Source organism: Saimiri boliviensis, chromosome 12 (genome assembly GCF_048565385.1).
Source record: "Saimiri boliviensis isolate mSaiBol1 chromosome 12, mSaiBol1.pri, whole genome shotgun sequence".
NCBI lineage: Eukaryota > Metazoa > Chordata > Mammalia > Primates > Cebidae > Saimiri > Saimiri boliviensis.
In genome coordinates, this window is record NC_133460.1 from 116,534,895 (window position 1) to 116,547,922 (window position 13,028).

At 62.0% G+C, this 13,028-nt stretch overlaps 2 protein-coding genes across 3 annotated transcripts in view; one reads left to right on the top strand and one right to left on the bottom strand.

Annotated features, from left to right (window-relative positions):
• INPP5A (inositol polyphosphate-5-phosphatase A) overlaps nt 1-8,631 on the top strand; it is a 220,314-nt gene extending 211,683 nt beyond the window's left edge. For both annotated transcript variants that reach the window (XM_003922080.4, XM_074383137.1), the window contains exons 13-16: nt 2,954-3,065; nt 6,093-6,161; nt 7,072-7,159; nt 7,248-8,631. In XM_003922080.4, coding sequence (XP_003922129.2) covers nt 2,954-3,065; nt 6,093-6,161; nt 7,072-7,152 — 262 coding nt within the window. In that variant the 3' untranslated portion in view covers nt 7,153-7,159; nt 7,248-8,631. The remainder of the gene's footprint in view (nt 1-2,953; nt 3,066-6,092; nt 6,162-7,071; nt 7,160-7,247) is intronic.
• A 1,282-nt stretch (nt 8,632-9,913) lies between these two features.
• NKX6-2 (NK6 homeobox 2) lies at nt 9,914-11,238 on the bottom strand. The gene is made up of 3 exons (XM_039465225.2): nt 10,688-11,238; nt 10,406-10,578; nt 9,914-10,293 (listed from the first exon to the last, which is right to left on the bottom strand). The coding sequence occupies exons 1-3, from the start codon at nt 11,091-11,093 to the stop codon at nt 10,039-10,041; spliced, it is 834 nt and encodes a 277-aa protein (XP_039321159.2). The 5' UTR covers nt 11,094-11,238; the 3' UTR covers nt 9,914-10,038.
• Between the last annotated feature and the right edge of the window lie 1,790 nt (nt 11,239-13,028).

The window sequence follows — 13,028 nt, forward strand, 5'->3', positions numbered from 1 at the left end:
AGGCTGCGGGGGCGCAGGGGCACATTCACCCTGTCACAGCTGCTCCCACGCTGCAGGGGTAGGCACGCCCCTGTCCTGTGTCCCTGCATCACTGGCTGGTGGGCAGCACCCAGTCCCCGTGTCCTGCAGCTCCACAGTGTGGCCACGCCAGCGCCTCCCACCTGTGGATACGTGTGCAGTCCACACTGGCCTTTCCCAGATCCAGCTGGAACCAGCCCCTCCTGCATTTAACCCTGGGTGTTGGGGGCCACAGGGGGTACCTCTGGCTGTGGATTGAGGGTGCTGCCTCTGACAGCCAAGCAGGACACCTCTCATCCAGGCTTCTTCCTTCCGTCATCTGTGAACACTCCCAGGGCAGCCCCATGAGGCCAGAGACATGCGGCCTAGTCCCCGCAGAGCAGCTGGGTGGAGGAGGCCGCTGCCGCTCGGGCGTCCGTGTTCTCCCTGCTGGTCCCAGCAGCCCAGTCTCTCTGAGCAGCAATGCCTGCCAGACACTGTCCCTGCGGATGGAGGGTGGCTGGGCCTCCTGCCACGCCCTGGGTTCTCTGCATGCCCTGAAGGGGTGTCAGGTGGCACTGGCTCTCCAGGCTCTGTGGGGTGCACGGGGAGGGAGAACTGGCTTGGCTCCAGCTTCTGACTTAGAAGTCACCTTCGTGTGCTGCGTCAATCCCAGAACTCAGCATTTACACTGAAGCGAGGCCCCCGGTACACCCCTGCTGGGTCCTACAGGCCCGTGTTGCCACCTCAGGTGAGACGCCCAGACCTGACTCGCCATGGGAGTGTCTGTGGTGGAGATGTCACTGGTGTCAAGGGCACGAGATGAGGCCTCTGGAAGTTTCCTTCTGCACTGGCATCTCCCAGCACTTATTTGGGCTCTTTTGGGGCAGTGTGGTCGCCTCGCCAGGCCCTGTGTGGCGACCGTGGGGCCCCGGTGGCCGGTGGAAATGCTTCTGGCCAGCAAGAGCCTGCCTTCCACCTGCAGGGTGCCCAGGCGGTGCTCTTGGAAGCGCCTCTGTGGTGGTGGAGAGTGGCGGGGCGAAGCAATTCCGTGCCCACGGGTACATCCTGCGTCGTGTTGGCAGGGACGGCGGAGGCCACAGTTTCTGTGAGCGCACACATGCCGCTGCCCTCCCACAGCCAGGGCTGTCCTGCTCCGGCACGGCTGCCCGGGGAGACAGCAGGTCCCACTCTGCAGACCATCTGGGCCTCACTGCGGAAGCCCTGCGGTCACTTCACCCTGAACTTTGGCCCGGCCAGGGGCTGCCTGGAGGGAGCGTAGCTCAGCACAGCCGCCATCCTTGGAGCTCAGGCCTGTCTGTGCCACCCCGACCCCACACTCACGAGGGCCACACTGCCCCTGGAGCTGCCTGTCCACCTGTGGGTCCCTGGCCTCGTGTGTGCAGTGGACATGTGTCCACGGTTGGGATCAGCTGAGAAGCTCTGGGACAAGGTGGCCCACATCTCAAACGTGAGAAATGGGACAGACCCCGAGCCTACTGCTTCTCCTGAAAAATGTGCAGCTGTTTTGTATCTGTACTCTTCAGAAACATGCATTACACGTAGGCGCTACGCAGATTCTGTTTCTAACTGAGTCATGATTCTCTGCCCAAGGCTTGGTCAAAGCCACAGCCTGAGTATCGCTCCCACTGGAGCTCAGTGGGCAGAGTGAGTTCCCAGTCCCCAGCTGTTCACAGGCCCCCCGTGGGCAGGGTCCAGGGGCATGGGAGGGGCTGCAGAACCCACAGCTGAGGTGCCAGGATGGACCTGAAACCCAATCACAGCCAACAGGGAAATTTCACAGAGAATCAGATCCCAGTCACAAGAGGTGCTGTATGATATTTGAAATTAACTGAAAAAACTCTTGAGACTCTGGTTAAGGCCATGGAGACGTTGAGAGTAAGCAGAGATGCTGCAGTGAGGGGCAGGTGGCTGAGCTCAGCCACGGGGTCCCAGGGTGTGTTCAGTCAGGGGCGGGTGGCTGAGCTCAGCCACCGGGTCCCAAAGTCTGTTCAGTCCATGTGGAATTCATTGTCACTTCAGTGCAGTGCCCATTTGGGGGTGGGTTTGCAGCCTGATGGGGGGCCGGGCCCCTGAGAACCTGCGGGTTCAGAAGTGGGAAATGTGCCTGCATACTACAGACAGGGCAGGTGGTGGGGACTGCGGCCACAAGGCTCCAGGGCTGAGGGTCAGTGGTCAGTCCACATTTGTGTGGACTGCTCTTCTGTGTGAGGGTGGGGATGAGCTGCCCCATGGCTGGTGGTGGGTGGTGGAGACGCAGCCAGCAGACCCCGGGCGGTGCGGGACGTGCTCACTGTGTGGGTGAGGGGCTTCCCTTTGGGGCTAGGGGCAGCTGGCCTGCCCCATTCCCAGACCTTCAGAGGGCATGGGCAGGCCCGGGAGGCACTGTCAGGGACAGTCACGCTCCACTGCAGCCGCCAGCCAAGGCCGCAGCCTGAGCACTTGGGTGCCCCTCGAGGTGAGAGCGGCCACAGGTTGGTCACGGTATAGTCGTGTGTGCCGCACGCCAGGGCCACCTGCACTTGGAGGCATTTTGGGCTGAGCTGAGCCGGGCCGGGCCAGGTCACAGGGGGAGGAGCCTCCTGGGACCAGATGACACTGGCTGCCATTTTGTTCCATGCAGGATTTCATCATACTTTAGGCCGTGTTCAAAAATACCAACAAAAACCAAATCTCGATAGATGATTCCATGCAGTAAAAGAAGGACTGATGTCAAGATACTGTGCTATCACTAAAATTTAGTCTCACAGAAAAATCAGTTTGATAAAGCACTTAAATTGTGAGTTTGGGTTTATAGAAACTTCCATACGTGTATTTATTCCCCGGGTACCGCTGGCCGTTCTAAGATGTGTCGGGGGACACTCAGCGCAGCGGTCCTTTGGGGCTGAGGACGGCCCGAGCGGCTGGCTGACCCCCTGCCTTCCCGTCTCCCCAGCTACCCGTACAGTGAGGACGCCCACCAGGGTGAGCAGTACATGAACACCCGGTGCCCGGCCTGGTGTGACCGCATCCTCATGTCGCCGTCTGCCAAGGAGCTGGTGCTGAGGGTGAGTGCACACTGCCCCAGCCCCGGGTGCGGAGGGACGGACGTGGAGCCCGGGGTCTCCTCCAGCCCAGCCCTGGTGACGGGGCCCCGGGGGTGGAGACACCAGGTTGGGGGGCGGGGAATGCTGCCAGGTTTGGGCCCTGACCTCGTCCTGCAGTGAGCTGCACCCCAGCCCTGGGTCACCCCCGAACCAGCCCTGGGGCTAGGGCAGCAGCAGGCGGAGCCGAGTTCCTGGGCCACGAGGAGCCGGTGTCCTCTGAGTTTGACGCACACCCGAGGTCAGCAGGAGCTGTTCTCACACCGTAGTTCACTGTATCCTTGGAAGTCAACATGCTCTGTGCACACGGGAACTCACAGGCCTAAACATGGTGGAAATGTCTGAAGTTGCTTCCCTAAGTTGTGAATCAGAGCCAGATTCCTTTGGAGGCTTGATAAGTTAGAAATGAATGGGTGACATTTTCAGGAGATGACCCGGGTCGTGCAAAATTTTCAGATTTCCTGTGATTTTGTTTTTAATAAAGTTTGTTTTTTTTTGTTTTTTTTTGTTTTTTTTTTTTTACAAAAAAGGAGATGGGGTCTTGCTTGCTATGTTGGCCAGGCTGGTCTCAAACTCCTGGGCTCCAGCAGTTTGCCCACCTCGGCCTCCCAAAGTGCTAGAACTACAGGCAGGAGCTACCACGCCTGGCCAGCCTGTGACCTTTGACCTTTCATTCCCACATTTTGACAGACAAGGAATGTGTTCAGAAGAATCAGTATCTGAATTGGTTTTATCAACCCCGTCAATGAAAGTGAAATGCAGATAACAACAGATCCTGCTGGACTGTGGGAACCAAGCCACGCCCAAACCCAGAGCTGGGGCCTCTGCCTGTGACTCGGGTGGGCAGTCGGAAGGAGGCCGAGACTGTGCCGGCACCACTGCCGGCCTGGTGGGCTCTGCCCCATCTTCACCCTCCCAGGCCCAGAGCGGGGACAGGAGCCCCCTGCTAGCCCCAACCTCAACTCTAGCCGTGTGAGGGTCCCGTTGTCCTGCACTGCCCGTCTTCGTCCCTGTGCCAGATGGGACCAGACCCCAGGCACAGCAAGCCCCTGGGTACAGGTGCAACCTCGGCAGGTCAGGGGCCCCTGCAGCCCGCTCCCTGAGACGTGCCCTGCTGGCCCCCGCCACGTGGCTCCATCCACCAGGCAGGGCTCCTTTCCGTTGCTTCCTACGTCCTGGAGCACCCTGGCTGCAGCCTGCATTCAGTCCCTGGCTGTGCTATGAGGAGGGGCCTGCCGGATGGGAGCCTGGGCTAGAGGCAGGGACCCCCTTGGCCAGAAGCTTGTGGTGTCTGCAGCCAGCTCAGCTCCTCCACAGCCGCACCTGTGGCCTTGGGCAGGGCCTGTGCCCATCACTGAGGAAAGCATGCTGGCCACCCTATCACAGCTGCTCCCATGCTGTAGGGGGTAGGTACTCCAGCCTGAAAGCCCAGGAGTGGGCCTGGCCCGTAGTCTGGCTGTGGACACACCCCTGACCGTCTGGCTGTGCCCACTGGTGGGCACTCCTACCTGCCGGCGCTGACAGCAGGTCGGACGTGGGGAGCCCAGGGCTGCCAGCAGGGACGGGAGCCTCCTGGGATGCAGGCACAGACGCCATCCCTGGGAAAATGTCTCAGGTCATGAGCATGGTGATTGGCGGGCAGTGCCCAAGGGCAGAGGCTGGCAGGGCTGTGGCCTTCCCATGCTGTGCTGCCCCTGCCAGGGCTCTGCCAGCTCAGAGCAGGGCAGCGTTGCAGCCTGTCTTCCATTCGCTCACAACCTCTCGGGTTCTTTGGACTCAGGACTTGATGCTTTATGCTCAGATGGGGATGGAGCCTCACAGGGCACACCTGGCGGCCTTTGACAGGCCCCGCCTGTGCCGCCTGGGGCCGCAGTTTGGACAGGCTCTCCCCGAGGGGCCACCCAGTGGGCATCAGGCGTGCAGGCCAAGCAGACGGGTGCCGGGCGTGCTCCGCAGGCTCATCCATCATGACACGCGCTGTCACCTCGTCACCAAGCTCCATTCTTCCTCGGATCCCTGAAACACCAAAGGTGGCTTGGGCGCGGGCGGTGCTGCTTGGGAGCCTCCGTGACAGGTGTTCAGTGAGGTGTGCCTGCGCCTGCCGCAACGTGTTTATCTGTCCAAAGATCATGTAGTTGAAAATCCACGATTTGATGCTGCCTTTGTAAATTTCCACGCTGCGTTTGATGAATGTTTCCCTGCACCGCGGAGCCGCTGCTCTGCCCGGAGAGACTGGAGGTGCCCGTGTGTGCGGCATGGAGGCTGTTTTCATGCTTTCTGACGGGCGACCGTGCTGGAAACTAAGTCTGACCTTCAGCTTCCTGCTGCATTAAAGATAATTCAGTTTTAACTTGATAGTCTGAGATGCTCCCACTGCAGATATAAAATTCCAGCCCAGTCAGAGCAAGTGGTGACCAGCAGCAAACCCCTTCCCGAGGCGCCCAGAACCCAGGCGCTCACCAGGAAGTGTGCACACAGCCATTAATTACCATGCACAGATTGCTGTGTGTAGTGGTGTGGAATTCGGTGTCTGTTCTCATTTGAACACTGAGTTCTGGGTTAATAGAACAATCTAGAGCAAATGTAAGTGGGACAATGGGAAATTGATGGGCTGCTTCCCAGGGGCACAGCTGCACAGAGCTGAGGGTGCACTCACTGCTGTGGACAGGGTCCCCTGCAACTCCCCAGGAGCCCAGGAACACATCTGGGAGAGGGAGCTGGGGAGCAGGGCCAGCACCCGGGGCTCCCCACACCACCCCTCCTCCTGGAAGAAAGGACCCAGGTACTGCCAGGTCACCAGGGCCTTTGGTCCACGGGCTGGCCTCTCTTGGAGCCAGGCAGGGTGGGTGGCAGAGGTTGGGGAGGTATTTGCAGGGGCTGACCCCCCACCTCTCTGCACCCACAAAATCCTGATGTTCCTGCCGGTCAGCTGCCCACTGGACCCAGGGTGCCCCATTTCCCCACACCCACCTGTCTCTTTCCCCTTTCCAGTCGGAGAGCGAGGAGAAGGTTGTCACCTATGACCACATTGGGCCCAACGTCTGCATGGGAGACCACAAGGTGATGTACACAGGTCGAGGGACCGGGGGGGCTGGGGCCGGGGAGGCTGGGGCCGGGGATCCCGGGGACTGGGGCCCAAGAGCAGGCGGGTGGGGGCCGGGAGCTGGGGCCAGCAGGCGGGTGGGTGGGTGGGGGCTGGCCAATCTCTCCTCCCCGGCTCTGCGGTCTTCTTAGTCTGACTGTACAGACTAGGCCAAGCTGGTCTGCTTTTATTTGATTTTAATAAAATACCAAAAGCTAGGTGGGCAAGCAGGAGGAAGACAGAAATGGCTGGTTACAGTAAAACACGTCATTTTATATTTGTAAAGAAATGCTGTTGAGAGCTGACTGTTTGAAGACTGTTCGCAAACACACAGCTGCAGTTTTAATGGCATTCCTGGGGCAGGCTCACCATCAGCCGAGGCACACAACGTTTACCAGGCAACTGCTCCTCGAGAGTGCTCACAGGAGGGTTCTGACAGGAGACAGATCAGATCGCATTTTCAGCCCAGTTAAATGGGTTAGCTCCTTCGATGCTGGAGGCCTGGAGCTGTGAGCCCCAAACGCACCCAGATGAGACGCCGGACCTGCCCAGCGCAGCAGAGCCGAGGACGGGAGTGTCTTCCTTCCCCACTTCATTTGGGGCCTATTTAGCAATTCTTTTAGATCAGTTTCTTCATTGATTTTTTAACCTGGAAATAACACCTTCCTTGTCAAACCTCTCATGGCCGGCCCAGCTGCAGTTCCCCTAAATCCTGCTCTGCTGTGGCTGCGCACAAGGACTGAGCTGCCTCTGCAGGCCAGTGGCACCTCGTGGCCCGGTTCACGGCTGCCCTTGTGAGGCGCAGGGTCAGGGGTGTCACGGGAGGCGGCGGCGTATACTGGGCTGTCCTGCGTGTGCTGTGCTGACAACCCTCTCTTCCCGCTGCAGCCCGTGTTCCTGGCCTTCCGCATCATGCCCGGGGCAGGTAAACCTCACGCCCATGTGCACAAGTGTTGTGTCGTGCAGTGACATGGTGGTAAATATGACTCCTCCCCCTAGTTCAGTTTTTCCACAGCTTTTCCTGGTGCATTTGTTCCTTTAACGAACTATGAATTCCGTGACAGGGAAGAGATGCCAGCGCCACGAGAGGACCCTTCGTGAGCCTCCCTGTAGCCGTAACTGAATACACACTCTTCAAAGCTGCATCAGAACCCACCCGAGCGCCACCTGCTAGACGACCAGCCCACACTTCGCTTCAGCCTCCGGACCGTCCGGAGCAGCCTCACATACCTCACTGTCGTGTCTGTTCATATGACATTAAGTAGAAACTTTTTTTTTTTTAATAAGTCACAGTCCTGTTGTCAAAACTCTAATGGGCAGCAAAGAGGGTCTGTACCGTAGACTTCACAGTTTTCAGTTTTTAAGGATTGTCAGTGGAGGGGCTTCTCCAGCATGGAGACCCCCGTGTCCAGAGACTCCCTCTGCCGGGTGGAGGTGCGTCCAGGGGCTGGGGAAGCCGAGACGGGCACTCTCTCTGCCGGCCGGCAGCGTGGCCCCGAGTGCGCCCAGGGGTCTGTCCCTGCCGATGCCCTTCCCGAGGCACTGACTCGGGGCCGCGTCACATGGTTTTCGAATCACACTGCAGCTGCTTTCCATTTTTATATATATAAATATATATAAATATATACTTTTTAAGAATAATTTATAAACCTTACCAAAACGTATGCTAAATGTACTTTCCAGTATGAATGCACAAGAGTCCCATCGGCAGGCAGCCCTGGCGTCCAGGAGCTCAGCTGTGTGTCCATCCGCACAGAAACTCGTGGACAACACAGGGGCTCGCCGCCACGCACGGCTGCACTGGCGCCCGCGACGCCCACCGTTCTTCTGTGTGATATTAACGACTGAATGTGAAGTTTATCGCTAGCCTGGGTGTACCTTTGAAGAATTTTGTAAGCCGTTTGTCTGTCTTTTGTTCCTGTTTCATGGTGCCAAGTATTCTACATTACAACAATAATATCATGGGAGAAATAGAAATAGCCTAGTTTGCTTCCAATAGAAATTGCTTTTAACATGGGCTGTATATAAAAATATTAAAGAGAAACAAACTGTACATTTCCTCCATGCTCCGCTACAAACAACCCATGTAATAACCTTGTTGCAAATATTTCTCTCCTAGCACTAAGTACAGCATTAAAAGGTGATGCGAGTCTGTTGATGAGACACAAATGTATGTTTTATTGATTTTACTTTAGAACACTACAGAGTTCCTGGCCAGTGAGGGCAGTTAGGTGGATGTTTCTGTCTAATCGCTACCATTGCAAGTGATCTGGTGTCCGCTGCCGACGGAGGACTGGGTCTGACCGTGTCCCTGCTGGGGTCGCCGGCTCCGCGGCCACAGTTCCAACACGGAGTCCGCCCCACGGGTTCCAGCTCTTGGTCATTCTGAGGGCCTTTAGAAGCGACTGGTCTGGTTCCTAAGCAATAAAATTGACCATGGTGAAAACAGCCCCGCGTCGCTGTCGCTCTTCCTTTCCCTTCTCCCGCCACCACCTTTGAAATGCTAACTCACGCCGGCCTGCAGACCTCGAGATCCAGCTCGTTAGAAGCCCTGGAATTTCACTGTATCACTTACTCCCACAAAACACCAAGCGTTACTCGAGAAAAACAACCTCTTGGGCTTTCTACTCTGATAAAGGATTTATCCCTCAACATTTTAAAAAGGGATTGTATAAACGCTTTGCCCTCCTCAGAACTCTGCCCCGGGCTGAGCTGAGAGAAGCGTTGCTTCCGCGCTTCGAGTTGCGTCCTTGTAAAGAAAGCTGAAAGCCGCCGAGAGCCAGAAACGAAACTCACCAAGTTTAAGGTTTTACATTTCTCTTCAAGGCTTCCAAAAATGCCCTCCGAGAGAAATCGTATCACCGCAAATACTTCATTTGCTTTTAATTTTTAAAAATTAAAAATCAATAGTCACACCCATTAAGACACAGCGATGACCAGCCTCAACCTCTGAGGCTGCAGGAGGGCGGGCGGGTTTTGTCGGCCGGTGTCACGGCCATACGGAGCTGTCACCGTTTCAGGGTAGGAAACGGATCCCCTGAGCCCCCGGCAGGGCGCTGCGGGCCTTGCCCAGGGGGTCTCCAGCTCCGTGGCACCGCGTGACCCCCGGAGGCCCCGCCGCTCCGCGGGCAGAATTAGTTCAGGCTTCTCTCTGTGGTTCCGAGTTTGAAAGAAACTGCTTTCACCGCTAAAAAGTCCAGCAGGACGTGGCGGAATGGCCTCGGCGCTGCAGTCGACACTCGATTCCCCCAGCTGCGTGGACTCGCACCAGGGCGGCAGGTGCGATGCCAGCCCCGGGGCAGAGGGACTTTTAAAATCCTAAGAGCAAAGAGCCTCCGCCGAGCGGGTGTCCAGCGCCAACCAGGACGTGGCCGCAAGCGGGAAAAGCAAAGAAAGAAAACCGTCCCGCGGGGACTCGGGCGGACCGCGGCTTACCCGCCCCCCACCCCCCACCCCCGGACCCCGCCAGCACCTGCGAATCCACCCGGGCCGTACCTGCTGCGGGGCGCGCGCTCCGTCCCCGGCTCCGTGGCGCTGGCTCCCGGCGGCTGTCGCTGGTTCCTCCCCTTCCCTGCCCCGCGCGCCTCCGCACCGGGAACCCGGAGGACTCGAGGCCGCCGCGCGCCCGAAGGAAGCCCGGGTCCCTCAGGGGCGAAGCCGGGGCCGCGGAGCTCCAGGTCCGAGACGAAGAAACACGCGGTGCAGGCTCCGGAGCCGCGGCTCCAACGCGGACCAGTTAAATAATTTATTGATGATACAAAGCGACTCGGCCCCGACACACGGCCCGCGCCCCGCGCCCCCCCGGGGACGCCGCCGGCTTCTGCAAAAATAAACTCGCCCCCGGCCCGCGCGTCCTCACAAGGCGTCCCCCGCGCCGCCGCCGCACGGGCTGACCAGCGCCAAGTTCGAGGGTTTGTGCTTCTTGAGCAGCCGCGAGATTTTCTCGTCGTCCGAGTTGGGGTCCAGGGGCCGGTTGTATTCGTTGTCGTCCTCCGCGTCCGAGCCGCCCACCTTCAGCTTCTCGGCGTCCGAGTCCTGCTTCTTCTTGGCCGACGCCATCTCCGCCGCGTGCCGCTTGCGCCACTTGGTCCGGCGGTTCTGGAACCACACCTGGGGGCGGACGGGGCGGGCGGGGCGGTCAGGCGGCCGCGGGGCAGCGGCGCCCGGGGCTGGGGACGTTCGCAGGACGCGGGCTCCGCTCTCCCGGGCCGGCCGCGCTCACCTTCACCTGGCTCTCGGTCATGCCCAGCGAGTAGGCGAGACGCGCGCGCTCCGGGCCCGCCAGGTACTTGGTCTGCTCGAAGGTTTTCTCCAGCGCGAAGATCTGCTGGCCCGAGAAGGTCGGGCGCGAGTGCTTCTTCTTCCCGTCCTTGTCCAGGACCCCGCCGGCCGGGGCTGCAGCGGAGGGAGGGGAGGGCAGGGGACCGGACGGGAGGGGGTCAGCGGCCGGCGGCTCCGCGCGCACCCGCCCCCTCGCCCCCGCGGCCCCGCGCCCGCCACTCACCTGGGCCGGCCAGACGCGGGTCTCTCCAGGGCGCGCCCTGCACCACGCCGGGCCAGAAGATGGGCGGGCGCCCGGGCAGCTCGGCCAGGGGCTTGGGGTAGCCGCGCGCCACGGCGGCCGCGGGCCCGAAGTAGACGCCGGCGGACGAGGCGAGCCCGTTGAGTCGGGGCAGGCCGCCCAGGAGGCCCCCGCCCGCCGCGCTCACCGGCCGGCCCAGGATGTCGCTGATGCCGTGCGGGGTCCCAAGCGGGAGCTGCGCGCCCAGACTGCCCAGAGCGGGCGCCTTGAAGCCGGCCGGGCCCTGCAGCGCGTAGGGGAACAGCGACGTCTTCATCTCGGCCATGTTGTGCAGCGCGGCCAGCGGGGCACTGCTCAGCACGAACGCGCCCGGGCGGTTAGTGTCCATGGGCGCCGCCGCCGCCGGCCCGGGCTCCCATCCGGGCCCCGCCGCCGCCGCCCCTGCCCGCCGGCCCGGGAAGTTTGTGCGCGGCCCGGCGGGCGTCGGCTGCAGCGCGGGGCGCGGGGCGCGGGGCGCGGGGGGGCGGCTCCGGCGCGGGGGGCGGGCGGCGGCGGCGGCGGCTCCGGGCCGGTCGGAGCGGCGCCGCGCGGGACGGACGCGCTGATAACGGGGGCCCCCCGGGGCGCGGCGCGCGCGCTGATTGGCTACGGCCCCCGCGGTCCGGCCATTGGCCAGCGCCCCGCCCGCCCGCGCGCCCCCGCAGGCCGCGCACTCCATGAAGGGCCCATTAGCGCGGCAGGTGCCTCCCGGGCTGTAAATTTGCCCCCTGATTTATCTCCTTGGGGACGAAATAAATCCCGCTTGGATGGGAGTTTAGTTAGGCAAAGGTTTTAATGAGAAATCAGGAAAAAATACGAGAACATATTTTATGAAAGGAAAGAATGCAGATTTGAGACTCCGCCCGCGCGCTCGGAGCTCCCCACTCGGGAAGAGCCGCGGCTGCGTCCCGCTCGTGACTCTCCGCCGCCCGGGGCTGGGGTCGCTGTGGGCGGCCGCGGACGCTGGCAGGGAACGCGCTCCTGGCGGGTCCGGGCCTCGGAGTCCACAGACCACACGGCACGGCGAGGCCCGCGCGGATCTGGTTTCGCCATCGGGCGGCTGGCGTTGGCAGCGCGGCGACGCCGGCGGGAGCGGGGCGGGGAGGCGAGTCCCGGGGCCACACACGCGGCCCTGAGTCCCCCGCGCTGCCCGTCGTCCGCCTCCTGCCGGGATTTGGGGGTCTCCCGGGATGTAACCCGGGCCCACGACTTCGCCCACGGGCGGTCTCTCTCGAATCCCTGGTGGGGAGAACAGTGACCAGGGCCTCACGTGGGTGCGGGCTGGGAGCGAAGCGGCCTTAGAGGCGCGCGCGGGGCCCGGGCCCTCCCCGGAGCCAGGAGCCGCTCACGGATCCCGCGGACGAGCGTGGACTCCACTCCCGCCCCGGCGCAGGCGGCCGCCGAGCCAACGCTTCCACCTCTCAGGGGCGTCTCATACTAACTTAGGGACACGGGGCGGCTGACTGTGATCCGCCGCCCGTGGGGAGCCACGCCCCAAATGTGTGCACCGGGACAGCCGCCTCCGGACCTCGGGGGTCCCTTAGCAACGACTTTCTCGTTTCGCCGCGGCCGCCAGGGTGTCGGTGTGGCGGACGAAGGCGACGCTCAGGCTCGGGGCCGGGGCCTCACACCCGCGCCCGCCGCTCCCCTCTGGGCTTCTATTTTCGTTTTGTGCCGTTAGAGGCGGGGGCTCGGCGCTGCCGGTCGCTCCAGGGAGGCGGCTTGTTAAGCCACTTGCGGCCAAACTCCGGGGCAGTTGTGCGGCGGCTCCTGCCTCTGCGATGCGCGCCCGGGGCCCGGCGGCGCGGCGTAGGATTCCCCGCCACGGAGGTGCAGGCCCGCGCTCACGGGGGTGTCGCTTCCCCGGGCGGGTCCGCACTCGATTCGATTGGGATTGGGACTCGACTGGACGCCGCTGCCCCGCCGGAGATCGGTCCCTTTGGAGCGTGGCCGGGGACCCCCAGCGCGCGTCCGCCCGGCCCCGACCCGCCCCTCCGAGGAAATGCGAGGAAGGGCCCTCCAGGGTCGGGTTCCGGCCCCTACGGGAACCCCTAGGCGACGGCCCCCGGGGACTGCGGGCTGGGGGCGGGGCCGGCTCTCGCCCTGGAGCCCCAGCTCTGCGCAGCCGAACAGACCCCGGGCGCGCCAGGAGGGGCGCGGGTGGCCTGAACCGAGGCTAGGGGTGGCCCACGCGGGCGGGACGGCCGGAGGAAAGCCGCGCACCGGACCGGCTCTGCGGCTTCTGACACCCGGGGCGGGGCGGGGCTCGAGGCGTCGTTAGCAC